Source organism: Terrapene carolina, unplaced genomic scaffold (genome assembly GCF_002925995.2).
Source record: "Terrapene carolina triunguis isolate 2854851 unplaced genomic scaffold, T_m_triunguis-2.0 Scaffold31, whole genome shotgun sequence".
NCBI classification, from domain to species: Eukaryota; Metazoa; Chordata; order Testudines; family Emydidae; genus Terrapene; species Terrapene triunguis.
The window spans coordinates 10,310,458-10,332,504 of record NW_020664382.1 but is presented as its reverse complement, the minus strand read 5'-3'; the positions used below and the strand labels follow the sequence as shown (position 1 = coordinate 10,332,504).

General features: G+C 38.3%; 1 protein-coding gene across 1 annotated transcript in view; it reads right to left on the bottom strand.

Moving 5' to 3' along the window:
- Positions 1 to 22,047, bottom strand: part of LOC113406615 (E3 ubiquitin-protein ligase listerin-like) — a 41,176-nt gene that overhangs the window by 11,202 nt on the left and 7,927 nt on the right. The window contains exons 5-20 of the mRNA XM_026652304.1: positions 21,974 to 22,026; positions 20,963 to 21,143; positions 19,960 to 20,133; positions 16,668 to 16,858; positions 15,961 to 16,108; positions 14,714 to 15,502; positions 14,043 to 14,084; positions 12,700 to 12,892; positions 11,061 to 11,300; positions 6,466 to 6,619; positions 6,048 to 6,198; positions 4,663 to 4,864; positions 3,460 to 3,619; positions 3,102 to 3,206; positions 2,673 to 2,815; positions 10 to 145 (exon numbers count right to left, since the gene is read on the bottom strand). Of these exons, the coding sequence (XP_026508089.1) occupies positions 10 to 145; positions 2,673 to 2,815; positions 3,102 to 3,206; positions 3,460 to 3,619; positions 4,663 to 4,864; positions 6,048 to 6,198; positions 6,466 to 6,619; positions 11,061 to 11,300; positions 12,700 to 12,892; positions 14,043 to 14,084; positions 14,714 to 15,502; positions 15,961 to 16,108; positions 16,668 to 16,858; positions 19,960 to 20,133; positions 20,963 to 21,143; positions 21,974 to 22,026 (3,062 nt within the window). The remainder of the gene's footprint in view (positions 1 to 9; positions 146 to 2,672; positions 2,816 to 3,101; positions 3,207 to 3,459; positions 3,620 to 4,662; positions 4,865 to 6,047; positions 6,199 to 6,465; positions 6,620 to 11,060; positions 11,301 to 12,699; positions 12,893 to 14,042; positions 14,085 to 14,713; positions 15,503 to 15,960; positions 16,109 to 16,667; positions 16,859 to 19,959; positions 20,134 to 20,962; positions 21,144 to 21,973; positions 22,027 to 22,047) is intronic.

The window sequence follows — 22,047 nt, the reverse complement described above, 5'->3', positions numbered from 1 at the left end:
GTTACCCACCAGCTGAAAAGGAAGCTGTCCTCATTATCATTTCTCCATGACATAATGATTTTTAATATTCCAGGCAGTAGCTCTCGACAATCAATGCTTCCACTGTGTAAGCAGGAGTTTAAAATGGCAAGATATCCAAAAGCTCCTACAATACAGTAAAATACCATATAAAAAAGCACATATAACACGTTGAATGCTCTTGAATATATTCATGTATTTATTAACAAGACAACGCCAGCACAGGAAAGGAAAAGTGCATATCCAATTACTACTTTTTGTTTGTATCTTACATATACAAACATACAAAAATTTATTCTGGACAATATTTAGATTTCTCTTATTCTTTCGGTAGTTAATCCACTATTACAATTAAATGCTAGGATAAGTTTACACAGTTAATAATAAAAGTGATTAAAAAATGCAAACTCAGGTTCCAACAGCGCATTTATCCTTTGCAGCACAAAACAAAGAGTAATAGGTTAAACCAAGGGTGGGCAAACTTTTTGGCCCAAGGGCCACATCGGGGAATAGAAATTGTATGGTGGGCCATGAATGCTCACAAAATTGGGGTTGGGGTGCGGGAGGGGGTGTGGTCTCTGGGGTGGGGCTGGGGATGAGGAGTTGGGGTTTAGGAGGGTGCTCTGGGCTGGGACCGAGGGGTTCGGAGGGCAGGAGGGAGATCAGGGCTAGGGTAGGGGTGTGGGCTGGGGATGAGAGGTTTGGGGTGCAGGAGGGTGCTCCGGGCTGGGATTGAGGGGTTTGAAGAGCGGGAGGGGAATCAGGGCTGGGGTAGGGGGTTGGGGCATGGGGAGAGGCTCAGGGGTGCAGGCTCTGAGCAGCAGTTACCTCAAGCGGCTCCTGGAAGCAATGGCATGTCCCTTCTCAGGCTCCTATGCGTGGAGCAGCCCCCGACCCTGCTAGAGCCGGAGCAGGCCACGCAGCTGCTTCCAGGAGCTGCGTGGTATGGCCCCTGACCCAGCGCCCCGGCTGGAGCGCCGGAGCAGGGCTGAGCCGCGTGGTGCAGCCCCGACCCTGCGCTCCGGCCGGAGCGGGGCCAAGCGGCATGGTGTGGCTCGCAGGCCAGCTTAAAACAGCTCGTGGGACGGATCCGGCCCGCAGGCCGTAGTTTGCCCACCCCTGGGTTAAACTATATATTTAATGAGATAATTTGGAAAATAAAATATTACACATGTGCAACATGCAGAAACTTGACACTTATGTTAACTGTGAACCCTTATTACTGCATTAATGTATTTTTTTCCATTTAAATTTCCATTTTAAAAGAAAGAAGAAAATATGCATCTACACCTTCTGGAGAATAGGTACATTTTTTACAAGCACCATACCAATGACGTGAGCATTCCATTAACTGCACCATTTATATGTGCACGTCAAGGAGCATACACCTCACACAAGATCTGGTGCTGTATTTACAAGAACTTTACCAGCTCTTTCATGAAGTGAGTAGAGTACAGACTCAATGGGAAACTCGTTCCTTGACAAATGTTTAGAAACTGGGCAAACATTCCTTGGCCAGGACCCTTTGGAGAAATAGGATGGGGCAGAATGGGACATGTGGACCAGCGGAGCTGACTGGGAATCTATTCTCCTCAATCACAGAGGAGTGTGCCGAAGAGACACATGGGGATCTCCTATACAACTAGGGAATAGTCTGAGGACCCACTCCCCTGTTATCTACTTAAAATTTCCCAGGTCAGGCCCTGGTGGCCCAAATGCAGTCTCAGAAGCAAAGACAGAGAGCCCAGAAAATGTTAACTGAATGTATAACCCAGTGATAATATAGTCAAATACACACTAGTTATGCAGAAAATAAAAAATCTGATGGGGCAGGAAAATTCAAGATTCTGATCAACTGTTCCCCCTTACCCAGTGTTTAAAAATTCACACTTACAAAGCCTTTACAATATGTCTATTTGCGAGTGCTCACCTGAAGATACAACACAGTTTTGCCCAAATGGTCATGAATTTGTTTTAACAATGCTAAGATTTTCAAATTCAGCAAGAGATATACTCCTCACTGAGGAACAGTGACATGACAAGTGTCAAGTTTTTAGGTAGCTTGGTCAATAAGAGCATGGCCAAAAATGAATGAAAACAAGGAAGAAGAGGGAGGAAGAGTGTTTTGTTTTTTATTTTAACTACACCATACTCAAACACCTGAAAGGATTTTGCTTATACTTTCCCACACAATTCTTCTTTGGGCAGAAACCAACTATAAAAAGTTTAGGCTCGAAAGGGTAATTTTTCAGAAAGTTACACCTTTTCAAAAGCGACATAGGGCACTTAGGAGTCTAAATCACATTAATTCATACTGCAACACTGAGCAGTGCTATGCCTAAATACCAAAAAATCTGGACATGGGTCATTTGTTTCCCATTCTGGATGGGCCACGTGGGTAATACTTCGTTATATATATATGAGAACAGTCCTTAATAGTTTATAAAACTGTTGGTACAACATGTAATCAAGACATAATATGCTGACAATTGAAGATAATGCATTTTCATTCCATTAACAACAATTTGTTTGTAGTAAACAGTTGCCTTATCAATAGTCTATGAAGCATTACTACGAATAAATTAATTACAAATTCGTCCCATCTTAAATTAATAAACCAAACTGGCTGAAGAGTGTATAGTTATGTTACTGACCATCAGTACTGACGAGCTCGGTTTGCATGCATGTCATAAGTTTAGCAGTACACTGGATAACTAGTTCTTCCTTTTCTTCTTCGGGTAAAAATGGAGACAGGCTCTGAACTGTATGTAAGTTGCCTTCTGTTAATGGGAAAAACCTGTTCATTTAAACAAGATGCCAAGAATGAAACGGGGAAACAAAGATCAGTTTTATTATAGGAAAATGTAAATTGGCTCCTAGGGATCATGGATCAAAGAAGGATTATTTCATATTCTGCTTCTTTCAAGCCATTTATATACTGTAAATTGCATTTATTTTACACTGCATATATAAATGATAAACAGTACCCATCCTACATTTCATTCATCAGAACCAGTAGCAACGCAGTATCAACAACATTCACTCACAACTACAAGGAATTATGAATTGTAGTATTAGAATACCCTTCTGTCATCTTATATAGTTGTTTTATTTCACTGGATGCAATATTCTTTGTATGGATCACTCTAACCATGGCTAAGGCCCAAAGTCTTCCACACTCTTTTGATCTACAGAAGAAAAAGGAAAAAAAGAACTATTTAATTTACATGTAGATTGTACACATACACACACACCCTACATATGTGAACATATCAAGGAAAAGACCTTAACGAAAGAAGTCAGAATGAAATCACACCAGTAAAAGCGATCTCTGTAATAGATCATATCAGTAAAAGTAATAATCTCTATAGTGCAAATGCCAAAGCCAGAATAAGTCAGGAATGTTATATTTCATCAAGTATTTTCTAAATCTGTACCTACCTGCTAAATAATATTTGCAGAAGGTTGGTTGTATTACCAAATGCACTTAAGTCCTCATATGTAATACTGATTACTTGAAGCATGTTGAGAAATTCAAGGAGGAGACAAGGAGGATCATCAAGTTCTTCAATCCACTGCAAAGAGTATAGCAGTTCTGCAACTAATCAAACAAACAAAAGTATCGGTTTTAATATAAGCATGGTGTATGCGGTGAGCCTCCGCTTACATTTCCATGTATCTTGGTAACAACACAAAAAAAGCCAACATTCGCACATGACTTAGGTGCTGAGAGGAATGAGCTGGACTCCTGGCACCAACACTTAATGTACTTTGGGGTTAACAATAGGTAATAATCCACGATTAATTTAAGCCATTCTAGATGCTTAGGCACTATTAAAATGAGAAGAAAAAAAAACAAACAAAAAAGCATGGAAAGGACTCTAGTTAGTGACTCCTCTCCTACACCTTCATATTTTCTTCCTCTTCTTGGCTCTAATTTTCCTGACTGCTGCTCCTAAACTAGGCAGTCAAGACCGAATTTCAGATAATAACCCCAGTCTGAAGTTAGAAACCAGTTCTTAAATTACTGTGTGTTTGTTTCTTCTTCATCCTCTTATGAAGGACCACACTGAGAAGTTACATTCCTCTTCAATAGCAACAGAAGAAGAACATGGAGTGGCATCACTACTTCATAAAATGCATAATGTTAATGGTCAGATCTGATTTAAAAACATGAAAATAATTAAGCCACTTCACAAGTAAAAGCGACCGAACGAGAGGGAGGTACGGATGGAGTGATGAGGATAAGAAAAATGGTTGCAATAACGTCTCCAATCTCATGCTTAACACTCAAGTATGTACCAATACGCCTGGTTACATTGCATGTATGCTCACCATGCAGCAGGCAGTGTTTTGGGATAGCCGGTATTTAAGAACAACTATTTTTACCTCAGTGTATGCTAAGAGGTTAGTTGAGAGAGTATGAATACAAGCAAAAAATGAAAGGCCAGAAGGGTTCTAGATATATAAACACCACACTAAAAGATACTTGTGCACTTAAAGCAGGATCAGAACAACAACTGTAAAAGAATGTCAGCTATATTCCAAACCTTTTATTAATAATTGCTTCCACCAATTAATACAATTTGGTTCACAACTACAATATAAAATCAACTGCTCTTTAGTTTTACCATTCTTACTTACTTATATTCTCAATTTTCTTCCTTTCTGCATCGTGGTTTTCAAACACCACCTCATGTTCCTGTATAAGTAGTGCCATTTTACTTAACAATGCTGCAGTGCACAGATGGTTTGGAAGTTTAGTTGTTTTGCATAGCTTAACCTCTGTTCCTGAGTGCTCACAGTTCACACTCAGTCTTCCTTCCACAAGAGGTTTGTGTAACCACTGTAACAAACACAAGAAAGGAGCTGTCCACAATTACGTGTAATTTTTACAGAATAATACAAAGGCTCAGGCATTTGTGTAACTTTTCAAATTCAAAATTACTTACAATGTCACTTAAAGTTCCCACATTGAGATTCCCAAGTGTTTATAACAAATAGCCAGTAAAGGTATCATAACTGGAGAACTATTCCCAACATAGGTCTAATTGCTGTAGCCAGGTTATCGGTGGGGGATTCCTAATTTAAATTTAAAATCCTTTTCTGTCTAATTTCAATCATATTGCCAACCAAATTAAAGAGACACTTGTAACTTCAAACTTGCATTTATGTCTGAAAATTGTATACACAGTATAGTTGCAAGTAATACGATGAGTATTATACCCTGACAGTAGTTAAGGAAAAATAGATTTTTTCAGTTTACTCTGCCTATTTGACAGCACTTTGAGGACAGTCAGTTTTACTGTTTTCTCTCTGTATCCCTAAATCAGTTGAAAAGACTATAAACAGCTGCAGAGGAACAATACAAGCCTTATAAAAGGATTATTTTTAAACAAGATTGACTTTTAAGAGGTCACTATCAGAAACTGCATTTTTTAACCCAGTAAATTGCAAAATAAAGCAAGTTGACACTGTCCTTTAAACAGTATTTTATGTAGAATCCAAAAAGAGGGGAGTTTTTATATTTACAGATTTTGTATAGCATCATTAGGGATACATCAGCCTAAATGTTCTGTGCATGTATGGCCCTGTAGATGCATGCACATACCCTTACCTTCCCCTCCAATATGGAAAGGGACTCATCCACCTCCACTGCTTTCTCATCTGGACCTTGATCCTACAAGCTTCTGAGCTCTTTGGCCTTGATCCAGCTCAGCACTTAACATGTGCTTAACTGTAAGTATTCACTGACTTCAATGGGACTATTCCTATGCTTAGAGATAAGCATGTGCATAAGTGTGCTGGATCATGGCCAGAGTAGCATAGCACCATGCAGCATTGAGCTCCTGGACCTCACAGGGGGTGGGAACTAGACAGGCAATAGAAGGAGAGGCACACTTCACATCATTTCCCACCACAGTGCTCCAGAGATTAAGCAGGAAAGATTACAGAAAAAGCAGCCCAGGTTGTAGATACATCAGCTATTTCATTGTGCAGTAGTTTTCAGACTGCAGTCATTTTCATACCTCAATGGGTAGAGATTCTCGCAACTTTTCCCATTCAGAGTTGTTTGGAGTAATACATCCAAAATAAGTTCCCAGAAGACAACCAGACAGTTCCCCAGCTTCCAGTAGCTTAGTCAGCAAATCATTAACTGCAGAGATCAAAACCTGAAGGCTGAAAATGTGGGAGAAAAAATTCTTCCTGAGAAATTAAGCACAATCATGTGACAACAAGACACGACATTTCACATCAGTACCAGGCCACATCAATGGCTTTTCACTTTGCATTTTAGTTCATGCTGTTACCTCACAGACAGAATAATAAACATTTTAATTATTTAGGACTTAAGTATAGGCTGATGCTGTTAAAGCATTAGTTTTGAATTGATTATTTCATATTTTAATATCCCGAAACAAACAGATACGCAGTAAACATAGTTACCTTTTAACATCCAAAGAGGAAGACTGAATTTGATTCTTGACCCACAATGCAGATTTATGCAAGAAGGTGCTCTGTTTCTGCATATAGCCAACCTGATGCACAAGCGAATTTAGGCCAGACAACCAAGTGTGCTTTAGTTTATTGACAAGTAAATCTAAACACAAAAAATAAGGTAGTTAAAACATTAACTGCCAAATTACATACTGCATAATGGTGGGCACATTCACTACATCACTGTTCTGTTAACATGTGAAGTAGTGTTTCTCAAACTTTTTAGGTTGGTAACCAATTATTTGAAGTCAAAAATTTGCAGGACCCTCTTACATTTACTATAAAAGTAAGCAAAATATGTATATAATTATCACACACACCTTGAAAAGTCAAGCATACAAAAGTTGTTAGGAAATGCCAGAATTAAGGATGCCCGAGCAACCTTAATTTGGCCAACTTGTGCATATGTATTATGATATCATTTTTAATTCCAGGCCTACATTTCTATGATTCCATGTAAGAGACTTCAAGAGGCCATCAAGTCCAGCTCTCTGCACTGAGGCAGGGCCAAGTAAACCTAGACCATCCCTGATAGGTGTTTGTCCAACCTGTTCCTAAAAACCTCGTATAACAGGAATTCCACAACCTCTCTTGGAAGCCTATTCCAGAGCTTAATTACCCTTACAGAGTTGGAAAGTTTTCCCTAATATCTAACCTAAATCTCCCTTGCTGTAGATTAAGTCCATTATTTCTTGTTTTACCTTCAGTGGACATGGAGAACAACTGATCTTCTTCCTCTTTATAACAGCCCTTAACATATTTGAAGACTTATCAGGTCCCCTCTCAGTCTTCTTTTTTCAAGACTAAACATGCCCAGTTTTTAAAAAACTTATCTCCATAAGTCAAGTTTTCTAAATCTTTTATCATTTTTGTTGCTCTCTTCCAAGCTCTCTCCAATTCATCCATGTCTTTCCTAAAGCATAGCTCCCAGAACTGGACACAGTACTCCAGATGAGGCCTCGCCAGTGTCGAGTAGAGCAGGAAAATTACCTCCCGTGTCTTACATACAACACTGCTGTTAATAAACCCCAGAATGGTATTAGTATTTTTTTGCAGCTGTAGCACATTGTTGACTCTCATTCAGTCTGTGATCGTCTAGAACCTCCAGATCCAACACTTATCCAGTTATTCCCCATTTTGCAGCTGTGCATTTCATTTTTCCTTCTTCAGAAAAGCACTTCGCACTTATCTTTATTGGATTTCATCTTATTTCATCTCCAAGTTGCCAAGGTTTTTTTTGAATTCTAATCCTGTCCTCCAAAGTGCTTGCAACACCTCCCAGCTTGGTGTCATCTGCAAATTTTATAAGCATACTCTCCACTCCATTATCCAAGTCACTAATGAAAATATTGAATAGACCCAGGATTGACCCCTGCGGGACACCACTAGATGCGCCTTCCCAGTTTGACAGCGAAGCCCTGATAAAATACGCTCTGAGTACGGTCTTTCAACCAGTTGTGCACTCACTTTATAATAATTTCATCTAAACCATATGAAAATGTCATGTGGGACTATGTCAAAAGCCTTATTAAAAACAACATCTACTGCTTCCCCGCTATCCACTAGGCCAGTAATCTTGTCAAAGAAGGAAATTAGGTTGGTTTGGCATTATTTGTTCTTGACAAATCCAGGCTGGCTATTCCTTATAGCTCTATTATCCTGTAGGTGCTTACAAACTGAATGTTTAATAATTTGTTCCAGTATCTTTCCAGGTATTGAAGTTAGGCTGACTCATCTATAATTCTCTGGGTCCTCTTTGTTGCCCCTTTTAAAGACAGGCAGTAGGTTTGCCCTTCTCCAGTCTTCTGGGATGTCACCCATCCTCCATGAGTTCTCAAAGCTAATTGCTAACGGTTCTGAGATTGCTTCAGCTAGTTCCTTACATACGCTAGCCTGCATTTCATCAGGCCCTGCCAACTTGAATACACTTATCTAAATATTCTTATACCTGTTTTGTGTTCCTTCCCCCTTGTTAATATTAATTGTGTGGAGTATCTAGTCACCACTAACCTTTTTAGTGACGACTGAAGCAAAACAGGTATTAGACATCTCAGCCTTCTTGATACCATCAGTTATTAGCTCTGTTTCCCCATTAAGTGGCGCACTCACACTTTCCTTTGTCTTTCTCTAGCTCCCAGTGCATTTGAAGAACCTCTTCTTAGTGTCTCTTACGTCCCTTGCTAGGTGTAACTCACTTTGTGCTTTAGCCTTTCTGATTTTGTCCCTACATGCTTATGCTACTCTTCTGTATTTCTTCTTAGCAATTTGTCCAGATTTCCACTTTTTGTAGAATTTCTTTCTGATTTTCAGGTTGCTAAAGAGCTCCTGATGCAGCCATATTGGCCACTTCCTATTCTTCCTGTTGGGATAGTTGGCAGTTGTGTGTTTAATATGGTCTCCTTGAGAAACTGCCAGCTCTCCTGCACTCCTTTATCCCTTAGATTTTCTTCCTATGGGATGTTACCTACCAGTTCTGACTTTGTTAAAGTCTGCTTTTTTTAAGTCCATTGTTCTTATTCTGCAGTTCTCACTCCTTCCTTTCCCTAGGACCATGAAATCTATCATTTCATGATCACTTTCACCCAAATTGCCATCCAACCAGGGGTGCTGGAACAATTTTTATAGTGCGGATGCTGAGAGCCAAACTGTAAAACTCTGTATATAATGGAAACCACTTCAAGCCAGAAGGTGCTGCAGCACCTCCCGCACCCCTAGTTCCAGGACCTATGCAGCCAACTTCAGATTCTTAACCAATTCTTCTCTGTTGGTCAGAATCAAGTCTAAAAAGGCTGTCTACCTGGTTACTTCCTCCACTTTCTGAAACAAAAAGTTGTCCCCAAAGCACTCAAAGAACTTATTGGACGTTTTGTGTTTTGCCATATTATTTTTCCAACAGATGTCTGGATAGTTCAAGTCCCTCATGATCACATACTACTTTTTCCCACAGGACCCCAGCCTTAGTCAGTGCACAGAATGGAAGGTGCTCACTTAATGAGCAACGATTCAATATTTTATTTCCTCCTCGTTGTTCAACATGTGATCCCAGGCTTTATTTATTTCACACTATGCAAACTCTGTTCTAAAAAACAGAATTATTAATTTCTTCATGGGCTTCACTATGGTGCTCTTTACTATATTATCAGAGTGTTTCACAAATACTAATGAATTTACTTTTACAATACCCCTGTGAGATTAAGGGTGTAGCATTTTACAGATGGGGAACTAAAGCACAGAGAGATTAAGGTAAAAAGTATTCACTAATTTTGAGTATCCAATTTGAGATGCATAAAACCTGATTTTTCAGAGTTCAAAGCATTATACAGCAATGTTCAAAGCACAGCTCTCATTGACTTCAGTTGCAACTGTGAGAGTTTAGCAAATCAGATCCTAGTTCTCAGCAAATCAGATACTGTAGTCTCAAATCAAGCATCCAGAAAATGAAAACACACTGCTATACCAAACTTTTTTCCCTTTTTTTTTTTTAAACAGGTGGTCATGATGCGATTTGATTAGCATCACACAGGAACTCTGTGGCAGACGCAGGGACAGACTCCAATTCCCCAGGGCAGCATTCAACTGCCTTAACCATGAGACCCTCCTTCCTTTTCCTGCAATCTCTTCCTTCATTTATTTCACATCTTCCAATTTCTTCAACAAATAAGGCACGGGTCCTACAGGCAACATCTCCTTCAACACGCAACCTGGCCCAATGACTATCCATTGTCATTCTCAGTAACAATTCATAGTCATTCTATGACTATCTGTTGTCATCATGGACTAGGAAAAGAAAGCAAAAATGACTCTATAGCCTGGGGATTAGGGCACTCACCAGAGAGAAGGGAGACCCAAGTTCAAGTTCTGGCTCTAATGACTAATTATTTATAAAAAAGTAGGACAGCTTCACGAGAAGAGAGTGAGAAAGCCCCATATCAAAATATCCCATAGACCAGTAGCTTGGGCACTCCCCTGCAATGTGGGAGACTCAGATCCCTCCTTCTCATCAGGTAGAGGGGGGAACTAAATCCAGGTTTCCCGTATCCTAAGTGAGTGCCCTGACAAATGGGCCACAGTGTAAAAGGGAAGTACCACCATCAGCACCTGTTCCTGAATCCTTTCCTTCACTTTTGTCAAAATGTCTGAAAGTCTAAATAAAGTTTTCAGATCAAAACAAAATGTTTCAACATTACCAAAATGTTATAACTTCTTCAATTTGGTTGAAACTATTTGGCAAATTAGACATAAATTTGAGAATAGTTTTGGTCAACCAGAAACTGCAACTATTCATCTGAAAAACGGCACACAGCTCTAGTTATAACTGACCAGTTGAGAAACACTGATCCCGCTTTATGTGGATATTACTTGGGTAATATGTTGTGGAGTTTTTTGCACAAAACCTTACATTTCTGGAGGTGACTTTTCTCTACTATTGCCCTGAAGATCAACTTTTAATACAAACCAACATTAAACACATATGCAAATAAAATCAGAAAAATAAATGTTCTAAAGTCAGATTTTAGTTTATAGTAATTCCTGCACTGGGTTACCTGACAAGTGTGTAGCATCCTGGCTCTGAGCACACAGTTGGAAAATAGTGAACAACAAGTCTTCGGAAGATGGCATCAGTAAGCACCCTTTAACTGAGCTGAAAAAGTTAGAGGCTACGTCACATATGAATGATACTGATGGTTCAGTATTTCCAGCTTCAGAAAGATCCTTAGCTTTTGAAAGAGCTGCTTGAAGTTTATCAATAATTCTTTCAACATAAATGTCACCAATCAAGGACTCTATTTAAAAAAAAAAAGACTTTATGATTACTCTTTGACAAGTAAGATCCTACAGAAGCCATCAGATGCTATAAACAGTGTCTGCCTGTTTTTCCAGATTCACTAATATTGAAAGCAAGATTAAGGGGAGAGTCTGCTTTAATTTTGTATGTGCTACAGCTTGATTCATTTCACTCTAGTCAAAGATGTCCTAGATCATCAACACCTGATGGAACACACCCAACATATTCTTGGTAGTTTGTTACACAAGCACTTTGCACAAAATGAATGGTATACGTGCAGCAATACCACCAGTTCCATAGCCATCCTCTGAAATGCCTGACACTGACTCATGATAGGGCAAACATTCAATCCTGGAGCACTGCATTAGGAATTTTAAGCCGGCAAGTCTGACTGACTACTTTTCTGCAAGCAAGTTTCCTGCACCCTCCTCTGAGACCCAGCAGCAAAACACAATAGTATTATGAAGATCTATCTATTCTACAGTATGCATTCATCTTACTGGTGCATCTCTTGGGAAATTATGAACCACTTCTTGGGCACCAAAAAAGAACCCAGCCTTCAAATAAATTACGGAACATTAGGGCAAGCATTTTAATAAATACTAGCAAGCTAAACAAAATGATAGCATTATAAATACATTGACTTTAAAATTGGATAATACACCTGAATACGAAACTCATTAATACCGAGGTGTATATTACACTTGCCACACAAGAGAAGCAACAGTTGGAACAGGTAGTTACTCACAAAGGTGTACCATACATCTCTCAATGTATGTGCCCCAAATAAGCAGACTTAGGACTTATAAATTGCTTCTATTGTCTGAGGTCAGAGGGCTCAGATGTGGATCCATAACCCTTCTGATCTGACACTACTTTTTGAACAGTAAACTTCAGACGGTATGGTCTATTCTGCAGTAAATCATTTAGTAAATCCAATCTTTGCATTAAAGAATTATACAATTAGAGAACTGAAAAATCTAAAAAGAAAGAAGATTAACACTAATCCTGTTAACAGGTACACCTCTACCCCTATATAACGCTGTCCTCGAGAGCCAAAAAAATCTTACCGCGTTATAGGTGAAACCACGTTATATCGAACTTGCTTTGATCCGCCGGAATGCACAGCCCCGCCCCGCCCCCCCCGGAGCACTGCTTTACCGCGTTATATCCGAATTCGTGTTATATCAGGTAGCGTTATATCGGGGTAGAGGTGTACATGAAAATGAAGCATATCAAGTCACTACTCCAGGTTAGTTTTAATGAAATTAAAAGGCCATAGTATACTAGCTCAGGTAAATATAAACAGAGAAGCAGCTCGATGTTACAAAATGTGATATGGTGAAAAACCTCAAGAAGTTCTTTTCCCCCTCCTCCCCAAGTAGCAATTCACCTACCATTTTTAACATGTTGTGATAATACCAAGCTCAGGAGGGTCCATCTTTCTGAACAGTACAATTCCGATGAGGTTGTTGTGGTTTTCAAACCCTTATAGCACAGATCATCTGCTAGTATTACAAGCTTCTCCCCTAGTACGTCGCCTTTCAGCCACCCAGAGACTAATGAATGTTTCACTGAGTCTGAGCATGCCTGAATTACAAGAAAACAACTATTTTTGCAAGGTTACTAACTTTAAGGAAATAGGATTAGTATGTATTAGCCTTTAGAGAGAATACTTCATTCCTATACATTAATGCCAAGTTATAATGTCAGCGTTTTTCCAGAAACTAATGCCAAATTATATACTGGGAAAAAATTCTGCTAGGTGATGAGCCAATTATTATAAATAATAAAAAATAGAAAACAGGAAGGAATTTTAAAGTGTGAGGCATCCATAAGTGAGAAGGGATGACACTGATACTGGGCATTAAGAGATCTGGGTTCAGTTCCCAGCTCTGCTACCAACTTCACATATCACTTCAGGCAAGACACAAATTCCTCTGTGCTTCTGTTCCCTATCTGTAAAAATGGGGATAATAATACTTTACTTCACAGGCATGTTGCAAGAATGAATGTATTAATGTTTGTGAGTTGCTCAGATAATATGGTGATAAATGCTATACAAATGCCTATCAAGTAAAATAACTTGGTCCTAATTAGTCAGTATTTCTGGGGTTTCCAAATAGTGGTTGAATTTACACATCATGCTTTCTAAAGTATATATGCACAGTGTGATGCTGTTTTATAGAGAATAAATGGCTCAGGGGAATGGAAATCTATATAACACATGCCACCCAATTGACCACATATGAGACTTCTATATATGAATGGACAAGGAGCCCCTCTATATCAGAGATGAGACATGCTGAAGATGGAAGTTTACAATACAGGCAATGCAGTGCCTCTATCAGTGGTTTTCAAACTTTTTGTATTGGTGACCCGTTTCACACAGCAAGCTTCTGAGTGTGACCCCCCTCCCATATAAATTAAAAACAGGGGGAAGGGGATAATTTAATTTAATGGGGGCTCAGGGCTGTCAGCGACCCCAGTTTGAGAACCCCTGAAGAAATGCTTCAGTTTCTAATGCTATCTACCATGGGTTTGTGAGAGAGGTGCTATATTTAAGTTATAATAAAACAGCACTGTTTCAGATTTAATTATTACTAGATTTTCAAACTGTGAAAATCAGACTAGTTTGTAGTCTACTCCAGTTTAACTAACTGAAATCCTATCACTTAAAGATTGGAAAGTATCCAAAAGTATGCATGCAAAATAAGAATAAAATTCCCAAAGAAGATACCTTTTGAATTACTTGTAGGAAAATACTCCATTTCAGATCCATCTAGTGGAAAAACAAATAAATAAAAATATAGTTAATAAAATATATTCCATTAGGATAAGAAAGCTTAATGCAATCTCTATTTATTGTCCAATTTTAACTTCTGAAAAGGATGTGTAGAAGTTGCCAAGCCTTAGTAGTGAGCAAAAGTTACTTTCGTAATTATGATTATTTAGCAGCCAATAATCAATTAAAGAAATTAGGTTGCCATAAATTGGGCAATTATAAGTTTCTCCTGTCAACTAGATCAAAATGGGTAGACGTAACTGTGGTTAAGAGAACAGGTTAATACTATAAATCATATTTATGATATTTACGAAGAAAAAAGATGGCAATTTAGGAACAAAAATCTTCAGATGTATTCATTATTTTCAGTACAGTATATTTACGTCAAGTGAAAGGGATAAACATATTAATGTCATAACACCTTTCCTAGCATTCTAATTCCAAACTCTCTTAATTCCATCTTCTCTTTGTCATATTTATCCAAAACAAATATGTTAATTATTCTGAGTCAGAATACATTTTCCAGATCCAAAATAACTATTATTCCCACTGCCAGTTGTAGCCCACAAATCAGGATAGTCATTATATAAATTGTTCTATTTGCGAAGTAAAAAAGAAAGCCTTACCTTAGTTAAGTCATCAAGAATATTTTTTCGCTCTGTATTATTGTTACAACACCTAAGGACACTATACAAAATATCAACCAGAAAATCTGTCTCTTTCCTCCAGTCTTCTTTCAACCAAGCTATTAAATTCTGATGCAAAAACCGTACTGATGGATTTTCATGCTGAAGTTTTACATCTTCCTGGGATTCAATCTGAGCAGCACTCATACCATTTTCCTGCTCTAACAGCACTTGAAAAACTCTGCTAGAAGGGAAGGAGTTGAGCAGAGCAGAGAGAAACTTTAAGTGCCGATCAGACTTCTGTTCACTGATATACACAATACTCAGTTCAGCAAGGCTACAGACTAAATCTTCTAAAGGTTCTTTCCTTCGAAACAAAATATGTGGTGGATCAGTCAGTATTTCAGATTCACCATTATTTGTCACTTCAGCAGGCTTCCCATTCTCTGTGTTTATTTCAGATTCATTCTCATCTGTAAATCTGATCTTTATGGTTCTTCTTTTGCTTGGTTTCATAGAGCTCTCGGGGCTCTGCAGAATTTGTAGCATACAGGATATAGCAACCAAAGATTTCTCATCAGCATCTGCTGCATCAACATGGAGTACATACATTTTTGAGAGACTGTCCCAGAAATTCGACAAGAGTCTCCGGAAAGTTTCAGCTGTGCCATCATCATTTAAGATTTCTGTCTTTGTCTCCCAGGAGCTCAGTGTTTCTGCTATTTGGTAAAACAATGGACCAATTTGTAACCTCGTCTCTTTAAGCACAGCTTCAATGAGAGGAATTAACTACAAACAGAAATGCAAGAAAGTTTTAGTAACTAAATGTTTACACAACTGGACAATAGTTTTAATACTGACAATCTCAGAAAGCTCTGCAAAACAAAGTGTTTAACATCTATTAAATATCAATTTAACAGCAATCCTGAAAACAGAATTAGCAAAACATCTAACCCACCCAACCTCTTCTATTAAACATTTACAAACCGTTATCCATTACATTTATACTTTATTGTTAAAGACATTGAGGTTTCATACAATAATTCCGCACTCTGTCAGAGGGTTAAGTTTTATGGGCAGGAGGATATAAAAACACAGCTAAAGTTATTTTTCCTTAAATTCTCTGGGATTTTTTTTTAATTTGTGAATAAATTTGCATTGAAGTGTTTCACAGTTTTGTTCAAGTTAAAATTATGAAATTGCAAAACTGAGAACAAAAACTTTTAAAATATTTTCATAATATATACCTGATCACATATAAGCATCTGCTGAATTTGTTTTTGTTCATCTTCTTCACCTAAATTCTGTAGCATGGCAAATCGTAAACACTCCATAAATGCAGATATAATTGCAGAACATTCTGAATGGCTAGCTATGGCTCGCTCATTTGACAACCTAAAGACATGGAAATCAGGAGACATAAAAAGAAATAGTCATTGTTCCTTGATTACAATCTGATTACAGTGCTTTAATGTAATACCATAGGTGCTGTTCATTTGAGGAAAAAGGGATAAGAAAATCTATAAGTGACCTCAAAATAAAAATTCAGGAAAACAAGTTCTACATAAATCACAACTAGAAACGTGGGCATTTAAGCATGCTGCTCTTTAGCCTAGTTTACTTATTCATAAAAATACAATTAAGGATGAAACACATTTGTGGCTCAACAGACAAATGCAGCCTCTACTATTTAATTGAATCTAAAGTTTTAAATGCACCCAATATAGTGCCACTTTTTAAACCTATGCTTTTTGTGTGCAGTCTTGAAGAGAGAAAGGGACAAGGGATCATAGCAGGAAGGAGTAGACAGGCAGACAGTTTACAGAATTCAGTTTCTGATATCTATATATTTTAAAATGCTTTAAGTAACGTAACCTTCTTTTAATTTGTTTCCAAACATAAATAATTATTATAATAAATATTTCATCTAATATCATGAATTTGTGGCACATACCCTTGAATTATTGAGCTGAAAAAAGTCCTGTAAAAGTCCAGCTTTGGTTCTGTAATGCCATGAGGTACCTTGCTAATCAATGGCAAGAGATTAGGATATATAACAGTAGCTAGACCTCGTCCGCCTTCTCGAAGTACTATCCATAGTTTTGGCAGAACTCCTTTTTTGGCATTTACGTGACTCCAACAGTCCTACAGAAAGAAATAATTACAGGAATAAATTAAACCAGACTCAGTTGGTTTGGAAGAGCTCTCAGGTGGATCATCTAGTCTAGCTCCCTACACTGCAGTAAGAGCAAGCTATCACCAAATCTAAATTGCCCTGAGTATTTTTAAAACTCATTTTCTCTCTAAATATTTCCGTTTAAATTAGTGAATTTTAAGATTTAGCAGACTTCAGAACAAAATCTTGTTTTAACACAGCAGAGATCTTCTGGGTAATCAACTTAAATCAAGAAGGTTTTGTCTTGAGTGATCTTTTGACCCATAATATTGCTTTGTAAAATAGCTTACTATAATATATTGCTACTTTTATGACAGTCCCAGGTTTAACTCACCACCTCCAAAAAACAAGTATTAGGTCTCATAAAGAGTCACTACAGTTATAACTATTAGTATTTTGCAGTGAGTTTTAAATTATGAACTGTGACAAATCAACTATATGTGCTGTATATACTCGTTCATAAGCTGAATATTTTTGGTAAAAAAGTGACGCATCAAAGAGCGGGGATCGGCTTATAAATGGGTCTACACCAAAATTTGATGATTTTAAACTCTATGGAATCACTGAATTGAATATCTAATACATTGTCGTTTTGTTTACCTGGAGCGTCTGCAGGCATGGAGCCCTTCAGCTCCTTGTGGCCATGGTTCGCTGAGGGGCTCCGTGCCTGCGAACGCTCCAGGTAAACAAAACGTCTGATCCGCCAGCGGCTTACCCTGACGGGCTGGGAACCAAAGGTTTCCAACCCCTGAAATAGGGTTGGCTTATGAAAGGGTCATACAGTTTTTGCTATTTTTACTTATCCATCTTGGGGGGTCAGCTTATAACGAACGAGTATATACGGTATATATTTTTATTAAACCAGCTTCCTATTGGTGAGAGAGACAAGCTTTCGAGCTTACACAGAGCTCTTCTTCAGGTATGGGAAACTTACTCAGGGCTTCTCTTCATGTACAGTGCTGCATCTGCGCTGTGGCGCTTCAGTGAAGATGCTCCTATGCCAATGGAAGCGCTTCTCCTGTTGGCGTAGTTAATCCACCTTCCTGAGAAGCAGTAACTATGTTGATGGGAGAAGCTCTGCTACTGACATAGCGCTGTCTACACAGGGTTTTAGGTCTACCCCTGAGTGATGAAATTATACCGATACAGGTCTGTAGTTTAGACCTGGCTTCAGAGTGTCACAGTTAAATACAAGGTGGAACAGATTGTTTAGCATAAGTAGTTAACGCACATTTCAATGGACCATTCAAAGTGAAGTGACCCATTAACACCCTTCCAGTCATAGGGAGGAAAGGAAGGGAGGGAGTGGGAAGTAGCTGGGGGGGGCAGGCGGGTTGTTAGTGGGTTATAGATTGTTGTAATAAGCCCTAAATCCAGTGTCTTTATTCAGTCCATGCTTGTGCTGATGAGCTTGGAGAGGTTGGAAGGTTGTTTGAAGGCCAGAAGAAGTAGATCACATCATGGAATACCCTGAGAGAACCTGGTTCAATACAGAAATAAAACCCCCTCCAACTGCACACACCTAGTTGTCACCTATCACCCCCCACTGGAACCCATACAGAGTATCATCAAACAACTACAACCCATACTTTCCTGAATCCCCTCTTCAAGCTTTCAAACAAGCCCCCAACCTCTCCAAGCTCGTCATCAGAACCAAGCTCCCCACAGACCAGGACGCACCAACTCAAAGCGGCACTAGAACCTGCTAGAACAACAGATGCAAAACCTGCAGACAAATCTCCATTGTTACAATGATCAACACCCCCGACAACACACCTGTAAAGATCCATGAGTCCTACATATGGCTATCACAATATTGGTGTACCTCATCCAGTGCACTAAATGCCCCAATAGCAACTATGTGGGTGAAACCAGACAGACACTACGCTCTCAAATAAGCTCACACAGGAAAAGGATAAAAGACAAACCCTCCCCGCCCCCCCCCCAATCATCTGTGGATGAACACTTTTCACAAAGCGAAATCTGACCTCTCAGTCCTCATCCTCAAAAAAATCCTGCACAACACCTTCAAAAGATGAGCCTGGGAGCTTAAATTCATAATTTTGCTAGACACCAAAAATCATGGACTGAATAGACTGTATGTCTGGCTTATTAAAATAATCTATAACCAACTAACAATTCCCCCCAGTTGCTTTCCCCCCTGCCTTCCTTCTCCCATCGGTGTAGTAGCATCTTCACTGAAGTGTAGACCAGCCCTGAGTAAGTTTCCCAGACCTGAAGAAGAGCTCTGTGTAAGCTCGAAAGCTTGTCTCTCTCACCAATAGAAGTTGGTCCAATAACAGATATTACCTCACCCACCTTGCCTCTCTAATAACTTGGGACCAAAACAGCTACAACAACACTGCATTTTGAACGAAAGCCAAAAGGCACAAAAAATATTCTAGGGGAAAAAAACATCATCAAAGTTACATTTATTATTTGTACTGATAATATATGAATAAACAGAAGGCTATTTTCATAAATGATTATAGGTCATACCAACAATTACAAGATACATCAAACACCAATTACAAAAAGGACACTATGGAATTACTAAATGAAATTCTGGCCCCACTGAAGTCAATGGAAATTTTCCATTGACTTCAATGAAACCAGGATTTTATAGGAGGAGTGGAGTGGCTACAGTATCAGGCTCTAACTAAACAGTGAATAAAGAACAACTTGCACATCATTTTTTATAAATTCTAATAAATAATTCAACAGAGAAATATTTGTATTTTTAAAAGCTATTTTATATACTTATGAAGTTCTTAAATGTCACAACTTCATTTTAATTACACGCTAAATTCCTTTCTGCTTTTCAGAGATGGTGGACACACACAATTATTGACTTTTAATGGAGCTGTGAGTGCTGTGTGTGTGTGTGTGTGTACTTTGCAGTACTAAGGGGTGCACAGTGGTTACTTTATTTTAAACTGATGATATCTTCTGCTTAACCCCAAACCGAGGGCACTGGTATGATGTGAAAGGTTAAGTCTGACATATTTGAACAGACCGCTAGCCTCTGGCTTATAACGAAAAGAAGTTCTCATTCAGTTTCCTGCATTACCTCAATGGTAACAAGGATGTAAAGCACAGCTTCCCAAAGAGCTGGACACACCACTGCATCACTGTCATCAATACTGAGAAGAACTGCGGGACAAACTCTTGGTGCTTCAACTTTCATTGATTCAGGAAGGAGCTGACAGAAAGTAGAAACTAACTCAAAAAAAGCTGAGCGAACCTAAAGTAAGCCACAAAAACAAAATATTTCAATAACCATGGATTACAATATTTATTCACTTCTACAAATCAAAGGTCTAATTTCCCCATGCTTGTTAATTACATACTGTGATTTACTTTAAAAAGAAATGGTATATCAACATAGGCATGTCTAAAATACTACTTTTAGCACACTCAAAAATCAAAACAACAAATTTTCAGTTAGTGCACAGAGCTGTAAAAAAAAATTTTAAATAGGGACATTATGTGACAAAAGTTTTTTAATAGACCATATACTGGAAGAGAAGATTATATATGTTTTTAAAAGTACAACATTATGCAGAATGCTTATCTTCCTTTTATGGCGTACCTTTTATCCATAAGCATCCCGAAATGCTTTGCCAGACTAAACGAATCATTTTATGCAACACTGTAATGCAATGCTGTAGTTGTTCTGCACTGATAAACACAAACAACAATTCTTGGCAGAATGAAGGTCAATCAAATAATTTAGAAAATTACTTGCCTAAATGTATCCATAAGTTTATGGAGTTTGCTTCTTCACCAAGAATTTTAAAGGGCTGTATTTCAGCCACAAATTCCAAATAAGGAGATGCCTACCTCAAAGGAACAAATGAACATATTGGAGGAGATTGCTCGGACACTTGTTTGCCTATAACAGGGCCAATGTGTCTTGTGATTGGAAGACTGTTTTAAACACAGTTGGGCAAGGCACCTGGTTCTTTCTTTCTTCCACAATATTGGGGATGGCTTAGTGCCCTAAGTTTTCAAGTGTTGCTTTTGTAGAAAAAGCCTATACAAATAAAGATGGTATAAAAAGGTTCAGATACCTGAGGTACACTGTGCTTGCCATATTTCCAAAATTTGTTCTGAGATTGAAGGGGTATTAGCTTTTCTTCCAGTGAATGAATCTCGTTCTTTGGCAACATGCAAAGCAACTTCTTTAAGGCTAACAAGGAACTTGTCAGAATTCGAAAGTATTTGGCTTCCCTTTCTTCCTCCGGTACAGTTCTCAGGTAAAAAACAAAAACAAGTTTAAAGCATTAATTGAAAACTAGCAAAATGTGTATATTCATATTTATTAATGGGCTTCTCGTATGATTTGGTAAGAAAATCCTAGGATTCTTCCTAGAGATTGCAGCAGTGTGTATATAACTACACTGAACTTTCCATAAGTTGTGTATGTGTGTTAAACACTAAACACATTTACATTGCCAAATTCTAGCTAAAACAGTATTTTCAGAAGTTCATTTTCCCCTTCTTTTGTTGTCTCCTCCTCATGTCAAGCGATTCTGTCCTTCAGATACTCAATGATACACATGAATCAGATAGAAAGAATTACTAGACAATGGGTAAAATTTTCAGAAGTGAATTAGGAATTTTGATGCCTAAATCTCATTGAAAGTCAACAGAATTTAGATACTTGAGTTTTTAGGTGCTTCTGAAAATTTTAGCCACCACCATTGCTGCTGCCTGGCTTTGTTCCCCACCACGACACAGGGTTAAGTGTGCTGCCAGCCCAAAAGCACAGTTCTAGCAAGATTCCCAAGCACAATTGCCACCCATGGTAGTCTACTGAAATACAGGCTGGTGTGGCAGCCTAGTTGTACAGGCTTGATGTGAAGTATAGAAAAAGGCACTTTCCTAGAAAAAACAATATTTTCTATAGAATTGCATAAGGCATAATGTGTCTTCAGTATAATGTACTTATTATTTTCTGCAAAAATCTACCATTTGTTCCCTTGTGAAATACATTTTACATCTATTGAAATTAACAGAATAAAATTTTTGAAAGAAAAATTGAACTTTTAAACTATAAATTTGTAAGTAGAAAAACATACTGTGGGTCACTGAGCGTATCAGGTGTTTCTTTCAGAAGGTGATCTTGTAGCAGCTAGATAAAATACACGAGAAC